Below are 9,155 nucleotides of genomic sequence, written 5' to 3'. Positions count from 1 at the left end.
TGGGCCTTGAGGCTGTCCTTCCTCCTCCCCTGCACAGACAGGGGGCGTGCGGCCGCCTGTCAACACACGCTCGTGTGTACACAAGGGAAGGAGCCGCCAGGACAGCATTCAAGGGCTCAGGGAGGCTGAGCCATAGGCCAGGAAGAGGAAATTACAAAAGGAGACTGAAAGAAATATAATCGAGGGAGAAAGGTCTCCAGTGCCCCAGCCCTGTCCGATCGCATCCGTGCCCTCCCTCCTCTGGAGCGTCAGAGTGATTGTCTGCAGCGAGTTAAACCACAGGCACCCGGACACGGTTTCCATGGCAACCCCTCCCGGCTCTAATTCAGCACTGAGTTAAAAATGATATCAAATAATTGGAGAGAGCAGGAGAGCACAGCCAGCAGCCTGACCCCCCGTGCCTTCCCTTCACCGGGCGTTCAGGTGTGCGGGAGCTGAGATGACCACGTCATAGAGGGGGGCAGGTGGGCTACAGACTCAGCCAGGGCCCTGGGATCAGCAGCCCAGGTGAAGGACAGAAAGGGACAGAGCGAGTCCTTCTCGCATGCCCTGCTGCACAGCCTCAGGACACCTGTGACACACATATTTGTGAACGAGGGTGCTGAGCAACCAGACCCAGCCACTTGCTCCCGCTTCATCCAGATGTGGGCGGCACCGTACGCCCCTTGCTGGGGCGGGCAGCCTGCCTGCCTGGTGGCTCCTGCCTGCGCTGCACCCTGCACCCAGCCTGGGGGAGAAGACGTGAGGGTCCCGACCCCCAGTGCTGGCCCCCAGCAGCTGAGTCCCCCATAAGGCAGGTGCCCAACCCCAGCACACACAGTGGTGAGACCCCAAGGACCTGGCAGGTCCGAGCCATGGAGGTTGGATGCAGGACCCTCATCACACAGGCCTCATGGCTCTCAGACAACTATCAAGGAGGCAAGGACCTTCCTAGGCTCCAAGAAGTTGGGGCAGCCTGCGAGTCTCCCTGGGCGCTCTCGAAGATTTTGTCTCCAATGGCAACACAGGGTTGTGATCCCACGCCTTCAAGAGGTGATCTGAGCTTAAATTCTAGTTCATTAACTATTAGCCGTGAGGCTTTGGGCAAACAATGTTTCTGGGTCTCAGTTTCCTCATCTGTAAAATGGAACCAAACCTGATCACCCCAGGGCTGGATGAGAACTGGCACGGGAACACTGGGCTTGCGTAGGGGCTCAGACTTCAGGGTCCGAGTTGTAAGCCCCCTCTTCCCTTTGGTGGACAGTGGAGGCGGGAGCAGCACGCAGAGGGTGGGAAGGAGGTCTGGGTGGTCTCTGTCCTGGGTGACCTCGAGCAGATCTCTTCACCTGTCTGGGCTTTACTTTAGGCATGAATACTGTTAGATCTGAGGCGTCACGGTTTTATAAACAGAGTGACTCAGGAAGACTCCCCTCACTCCCCGGCCCCACATTTCATCTGTACAGACTGGGGCCTTGCAGACCACACGCAGGGCCTCCTGCAACATCTGAGCCTTGCTCTCGACTCTGTCTCCCTGCCACCCGGCCTTGCAGCCCCGGGGCAGCCCCTACCTGCAGCGATGGCCGTTCTGTTGTCCACGCTCACGGCTACGGCTGTGCTCACCGTCACCACCGCAGGCTTGCTGGGACTTTCTGGGGGAAAAATTGCCAAGTCACATTTTCAGCACCTGAGGGGGAGCCGAAGGTGGGGCGGGCTGGGGACAACGGTAAACACCATGTTCCCCGAGCGAGTGGGGGGCTTCCAGGGGGCTGCCTGGTACCACCCACCTCTGGTCTTTGTCGAGTGTCTCCTACATGTGCCCTAAAGGCGGGGTGACGCCCACCTCTCCGTGCAGCTCCGAAGCTGCCAGGTGGTCCCTGCCCCTCTGGATGGTGTAGCATCACCAGGTCCCCGACTGCGGACTGGCCTGCCTGCAGCTGCCCGCTGGAGCCCAGGGACCCTGCTGGAGCCCACCCAGGGACTTGTGTGGCATCTCAGCACCCTATTGAGTGGGAGACGGGGTGTGTTCTCGGACAAGGTGCTGGCTGACCCTGGGTTGTCCTTCATCAGTCACGTGAGTCAAGGTGACAATGACAGCCCCTTCGGGAAGCGAGATGCCAGGGCTGCATGGGGCCCAGAAGGCCGGCTGGTGTCTGACACATCCACAGAGCCCCCATAAACCCTGAGGGCCTCCACGTCACTGCCCGCTTGGCAGCTGTGCTCTGGGGACTCGGCCAGGCTCCAGGGCCCGCCTGGAGGTGGCTCCCCGGCTCCGAGGAGAGCCGGGCTGCCAGGTGCAGCACCAGCTCGAGCTCTGCATCCGCACAGAGCTTCCACGCTGAGGGCTGTGGACGAGTGCACCCGTGGCTCCTGGACTTCACGTCCCTGGACCTGCTCTTCAGGGCGCTCTTGTCCACGGGGTCAAGTTTCTCACTAAGATTCCTGAGAAAGAGGTACAGTTTTCTCACGTGCTCTCCTGTTACAATGTCTTTCATCAGACGCTGCTTGAAACAAATAGATCCTGAGACTCCCAGTGTCAGCCGTGAGGAAACTTAAATCAACCACTGGTTTCTCCTATTTGCTGTTTCCAGGCCAGCACCACCCGTGACACCTTGCTGGGACCAAGTATCTCACAGAAACAGAAAGTAACTCTGATTCTAGGAACTGAATCTACGGAAGGTGGTCCTGGGATCTAGGAATTCGCTATGATGAAGACCCACGGGAACACATGTCTCTGCATGGGTGGCCGTTTCTCTCCCTCCTTTTCTCTAAAACGAAAGCCGGCTTCCCCCACTTCCTTCTAGAAATGTCTGGAGGATACTGATGGGATGACCCCCGCAGGCTCCACCGGCTGCAGGCTGCTTCCAGGACAGACTCCCTGTGTGTGTTCCAAGGGCTTGGAAGGGACACCCGCGTATGGGTGGGGCCCTGATGACACGGTCTCTGGGGGTGTTGGGGATCTTAGCATCTGTGTCATTGGGCAGCTACCCGGCCCGACACCTGGCTGCATGAGCCAGCTATCAGGGGGTGGAGGCAGGGCCTGGGGCTGACCCCAGAAAGGGGGCTGTGGGTACGGAGGCCACAGGCCTGAGCCGCCAGGGCTCTGGTGAGACCCTGTTCTGTGCTGGCAGTCTTAGCACCAACTGCAAGAGATAGCTCAGCTCAGGCAGGGCTAACCCTGGGGTCAGGCAGAGGGTTGAGAGTCAGCCTGGGGAGGCGGGCCTCCCCTCACCCTGCAGCTGAACCCCGCTCGCCTTCTTGGGGTCACCCATTATACAGGTTGTTTTCTCTCTCTGCAGTGGGTGGGGAATGTATGAGGGTCCCCTTGCTGGTCCCCAACTCTCCCTCCTCGCCGTGCACTCAGCTCCGCCCACCACCCTCCTGTCCCCTGCCCCCCAAAGCTACTAGGAGGCCTGTTCTGGTGACAGTATGGACAGGAGGGAGCCTGTCATCCTTGGGGGTTGGACAGGGTGCCACCCCAGAACCTCTGAGGACCTCACGGACCTCCTGCTCTAGACACATGGGAAGGAGGAGGTGCCCCTGAGGCTTCGGCTCCACGAGGGAAGGGGCCTCTCATGGGTGCTCGCTGGGGTCACAGCCTGCCTCCTGCCCCACCACCGCCTTACGCACAGTGAAGTGCAGTGAGACCCTGGCCCTGTGCCCCTCTCCCCCCAACTGTGTGGTCCTGGTGAGCCTCAGACTCTCCCTGTGTAAGAAGAGGCCATGCACGCCAGATGAGCTTCGTGTGGATAAGCATACAGTAACGCGACGGGAAGATGGACGGGAAGGCATCTGGAGGGCGGCCGTAGGAGGGGCCTGGGCCTCCCCTGCCCCAGCTCAGTGGGCCGGCTCTCGCTGGGCTGCCTGAGGGTGGTGGTGCTGGTGCTGGTGGACAGGCACCTTGGAGGGAGGACAAGCCTCCACTCCAAGTTGACTCCCAGCCGCCCTCCTCCCCTTTTCTCCACTCCTGCCCCCTCGGCTCACTCGGCCTGGAGGACGTGGATACTCCCAGGCCTTCTTGCTCACTGTGCAGGGTCAGAGCCCCAGAGGGGACTCGTGGACCCTCTCTGGACCATAGGCTCTTCAAGTGGGAATCAAGAGAGTGAGATTTTGTGCTTCCGGGTCCAGTCTGTCCTGAACATTGTGCGGCTTGCTTGGGGCTCTGTTGAAGCTGCTTGGCTTCTTTTCTGGGCCATCTCTTGCAGTGGGGGCTGGGTTAGGGGTTGGAGGCTGCAGCTCTGAACCCACCCCTGCAGCCCTTGGACGAGCAGGCCTGTGCTGCCTGGGGCCTGAGGCCCATTCACCACCCTCCTCAGGCCCTTCAGCCCTCAGTGACCTGGCAGCCGGGAGGCACCCTGTTATTACCAGGAGTGGCTGAGGGGCTGGCTGGGGCTCAGGGTTGCCCTCCTGGGAGACGTCAACAGCCCAGCCCTCTCGTCCCCACTGTGGAATAAAGTCTGTTTCTTTCATGGTATGAGCATCTGTTAGAGACACTCAGAAGTTTAGAAATAGAAAATTCTTAGAGGCCAACTGTCCCAATAGCCTCCTATGCAGAATCTGGGCTAGAATCCAGCCCTTTCTGACTTTTGGGTCAACCTCTCTCCTTTGTTCTAGCTTTTAAATGGCATTGTTGACTGCTGACCAGGGAATGAAATGACCCACCCTGGGTGTGGGTGGAGGCCAGTGGGGAGGGGACCCTGAGATCTGGATGGTTGTCTTGTATCCCTGGGGGGAGGGGGGATGCCCTGGCCGTGGAGCTCTGGACATGGCTTACCTGGTCCTTCTGCCGAGCGGAGGTTGAAGACCATGCTGCCGGGAGGATGCTCTGCGGCCTGGCGGTACCAAAGAGGGAAGTGGTCCAGGGTGAACATGCTGTCCTCGTCCGCCGGAGTCAGGAACCTCCTGCAAGGAAAAAGACCTGGCACGTCCCCTAGATCCGGGAGCACGGTCTTCCCTGTCTTCTTGTTCTTACAAGGTCACCGTGGCCAGGCCAGGGGAGCGACTCCCCTCTGCCTTGGTGGAGGTATAGGCAGGACAGATTAGCCCCTGAGCGGGCATTGTCCCAGACGATGCTCCCTGGCACTTCCAGCCTTTTCCAGAATCAGATGCTGGTGCATCAGCAGGCACAGCGCGGGAAGAGCAGGGGTTCTGCCTAATGAAAGGCCTTCATCGCCCTGTAAACTGCTTGTGTTTCTTCTGGATAAACACCTTGATTCCTCTGTTGGGTAATTAGCGTGTCTGCGGGAGGAAACCATACAGTCGCAGGGGGGCTCATTCGTGTCCGTCTCTGCTCTTTACGACATGCTGGCGGGGTGGTCCCAGGTTGGGTGGGATTCTCCTGGAATTCAGGCTTTGCCAGCAGTGGGCTCCTCAGACTCAGCACTGTAGACATTTGGGGCAGACACCATCATGGGCCGCCCCCTGCACTGAGGGGTGCATGGCTGCACCCCTGGTCTCTACCCACTGGCTGCTGGTAGCAAGCCCCTCTCCCCAAGCTGTGACAACAGAAGTGTCTCTGGACATTGCCTGGTCAACCTGGGGTGGGAGTGGGAGGCAGAATCGTGGGCTCAGGGCAGGGGGTACGTGGTCAACAAGGATGGCACGACCAGATCCAGCCGGTCACTCAGAGACGCATCCCGGTGGGGGCCCACATCTGCTCCCCTCTTGGGGTGACGTCTCCCTCCTCTGCTGGGGACCTGTCCAGGGTGGTTTGAGCTTGGGTAGGAGGCAGGTTTCTCTGGCTCCCCAGTATGTCAGCCCCAACTCTTCGTCCCCCCCACTCCTGGAGTCCAGCGTCAGGCTGCTCACTAACCACAGTGACACCCCAGAGACTCTGCTCCCGGTGCCCGGCGGGACTCACTTGTCAGAGACCTTCTCGGAGCCCACGAACAAGCTGCTTCTGAGGAGGCCAGCCCGGGTGCCCAGGAAGGCCATGTCCACCACTTGCTCGGACTCGCTGTGGGCAGACAAAGCAGGTGGCATCACACTGGGCCAGGGCAGGCGCTGGGGAGGATCCACAGGCCCCTCCCAGAGCCAGGTCCTGCGGTCGATCTCTCGGGGGCTGCCGGGCACTGGCTTTTGCTGTTGTGAGACCCCCCTTGCTCGGGGCCCCCTGGGCCTCTGCCCGCTGCGTGCACTCAGCTTTGGGGCAGCGGTTGACTCTGGCAGACAGAAGGAACTCAGGAAGAGAGGTTTTAGCCCCAGGACTTAAGGAAAGTAACTCCTTGTTCCCAGCACACACTCAGCACCATGTCCCATGAAGCCGGTTTCACATATTTGCCTTATTCCTGAGATTGGGGAGGAGCAGACTTCCACATCTATCCAGAGAAGTCCGGGCAAACCAACAAGATCTGGGGGGGGCCCGTGGGCTGGAGGGCTCTGAGCCTTCTCACAGGCCCAGAGTGGCCCTATGGGGATCACGCCACACGGGAAGTCGTCACTTTTTAAAAAATTTCAGCTGTTTTTTAAAAATTTACCTTTTATTTTTTGGCCACACTGTGCAGCACATGGGATCCTAGATCAACAAGGGTTCGAACCCACGTCCCCTACATTGGAAGTGTGGAGTCTTAATAACTGGATCACCAGGGAAGTCCCAGATTTCAGCTTTACTAACGTATAAATAACATAAAATTGTAACGTAGTTTAAACATGTGTCATGGTGATTTGATACATTTATATATTGTGAAAGGATTCCCTCCATTGTGTGTGCATGTGTGTATGTGTGTGTGCACGTGTGTGCGCATGTATGTGTGCACGTGTGTGTACGTGCACGCGTGTTTGTGCGTGCGTGTGTGTGCATGTGCGTGTGTGCATGTGTATGCATGCATGTGTGTATGTTTGTGTACGTGTATGTGTGTGTTTATGTGTGTGTGCGTATGTATGTGCATGTGTGTATGTGCGTGTGTTTTTATGTGTGTGTGTATGTGTTATGTGTGTGTGTGTGTGTGTGCGTGTGTGTATGTATGTGTGTGCGTGTGTGAACATTTACGTTCCACTTTCTTTGCTCATCTCAGTCACAAAACCCAGGGTTCTGAGTAGAATCACCACCCTCAGCCCCTACTCATCTTACGAGGTCTGTCCCCTTCTCCTGTCTCCTCCCCCACCGCCCCTCCAGCCCCCAGCAATCACTTTTTCACTGTTTCTGAGTTAGTTACCCTTTTAAAAAAGATTCCACATGTAAGTGATACTACACAGTATTCACGTGCCTCTGTCTGGCTTATTTCATTTAACATAATGCCCTCTGGGTTCAGACATGTCATTGCAAATGGCAAGATTCCCTTCTTTTTCCAGGCCGAGTGATAGTCCGTTGAGTACATACGCCACATCTCCTCTTTGTCCGTTCATCCACCAGTGGACGCTGAGGCTGTTTCCATGTCTTGGCTGCTGTGAACAGCACGGCAGCGGACAGGCGCGTGTGGACATCTCCCCAGTGGCCTGTCTTTGCTTCCTTTGGATAAACGCCCAGCAGTGGGGTTGCTGGATCGTGTGATAGTGCTGTTTAAATTTCTGGAGGAGCCTCCGCATTGTTTTCCATAGCGGCAAAATCAGTTTACATTCCCACTCACTGTGCACAACGGTTTCCTTTTCTCCACATCCTCACAAACACTTGTTATCGCTTGTCTCTCTGATAATAGCCATCTTCCAAAGATGACTGAGATCTTTTTTTTCAGTATTACAGTGAATCCAGGATTTTAACGTGTTCATTGTGCTCTGATCCACAGCTGCTGTTACCACACCTGCTGCCTCTCGCCTGGTGGGTCCACTCGTGCTGTCCGCCTGCCCCTCGTCTGGCCGGTGAGAGCCTCTTCAGTTTGTCTCCAATGTCCTGTGAGCACAACCTCCTTAGTCTTTACTGACTTGCACTTGGGATGACGAGATGCCCCCGGCTCATTCTGTCCACCTCCTGCCCCAGTCCTGGAAGCAGACACTTCTCCAGGGGTCACTGGCTCATTTCAGTGAGGGCTTCTTAGAGTGGACACTGAAACTCCACGTGGTTGGGTCTGGGGTGCTCATTGAGATCGGCCCTTTCAGTGGACAAGGATCTCCTCTTTGTTTCTTTCAGGGAAAATACATCATGAGTTCATTGATATTTCCAGTCCATATTTAATGTTCCATCTAAACTTCTTTGATTTAAAAAATCTGCACTGTGGGGCTTCCCTGATGGTCCAGTGGTTAAAATTCATCTTCCAGAGCAAGGGCTGCAGGTTTGATCTCTAGTCAGAGAGCTAAGATCCCGCATGCCCTGGGGCCAAAAAACCAAAACACAAAAATCAGAAGCGATATTGTAACGTATTCAATAAAGACTTTAAAAATGGTTCACATCAAAAAAACAGCTTAAAAATATTTGTGCCTCTTTTCTCGTTGGCTGAAAATCTTGTTCCTAACAACATTAATGACACTATTTGCTCTGCTTATCCATGTAGTTTGGAATAACAGTGCCAATAAATACAGTGTCTAGAAATGTGCTTATGGAACACAGTTTTTAAGATTTTCATTTGTTTAGAGTTTACAGTTGTGTTCACTTGCTTTCAAATTTTCAGAGTTTATTTTTTAAATTTAATTTCATTTTATAATGACATGATTTACACAGTCCCAGAGTCAAATATGCAAAGTAAACCATGTTCAGAAGAATCTGTTTCTGTCTCCATCCCTCTGCTCCTTCCTTCTTCTTATTAGTAAGCTTTTTGCTCGCTCGTTTATTCTTCCATTAAAAAAATGTAAGCATAGATATGTAGGCACGTGCATGCACATGTTTCTCTATGGAGTTTGATGTAATCCCACTTGTCGGCTTTTGCTTTCGTTGTGCTTGCCTGCAGAGACAGATCTAGGAAGATCTTGTCAAGACTCATGTCTGGGCTTCCCTGGTGACTCAGTGGTAAAGAATCCGCCTGCCAGTCCAGGAGACACGGGTTCGATCCCCGATCCAGGAAGTTTCCACCATCTGTGAGGCAACTAAGCCTGGGTTCCACAGCTGTTGAGCCTGTGCTCTAGAGCCTGGGAGCCACAACTACCGAAGCCCGAGCACCCTAGAGCACTACCAAAGAGAAGTCACCACAGTGAGAAGCCCTGAGTACCATAAATAGAGAGCAGCCCCCGCTCTCCGCAGCCAGAGAAAAGCCTGCACAGCAGCGAAGACTCAGTTTATCCAAAAATAAATAAATAAATACCATTATTACTTT

General features: G+C 55.4%; 1 protein-coding gene across 1 annotated transcript in view; it reads right to left on the bottom strand.

Moving 5' to 3' along the window:
• CACNA2D4 (calcium voltage-gated channel auxiliary subunit alpha2delta 4) overlaps positions 1–9,155 on the bottom strand; it is a 68,038-nt gene that overhangs the window by 30,485 nt on the left and 28,398 nt on the right. Inside the window, exons 24-26 of the mRNA XM_027540934.1 lie at positions 5,837–5,932; positions 4,751–4,878; positions 1,548–1,628 (exon numbers count right to left, since the gene is read on the bottom strand). Of these exons, the coding sequence (XP_027396735.1) occupies positions 1,548–1,628; positions 4,751–4,878; positions 5,837–5,932 (305 nt within the window). The remainder of the gene's footprint in view (positions 1–1,547; positions 1,629–4,750; positions 4,879–5,836; positions 5,933–9,155) is intronic.

The sequence above is a fragment of the Bos indicus x Bos taurus genome, chromosome 5 (assembly GCF_003369695.1).
Source record: "Bos indicus x Bos taurus breed Angus x Brahman F1 hybrid chromosome 5, Bos_hybrid_MaternalHap_v2.0, whole genome shotgun sequence".
Classification (NCBI taxonomy): Eukaryota; Metazoa; Chordata; class Mammalia; order Artiodactyla; family Bovidae; genus Bos; species Bos indicus x Bos taurus.
This window is presented reverse-complemented; position numbering and strand designations above follow the sequence as displayed.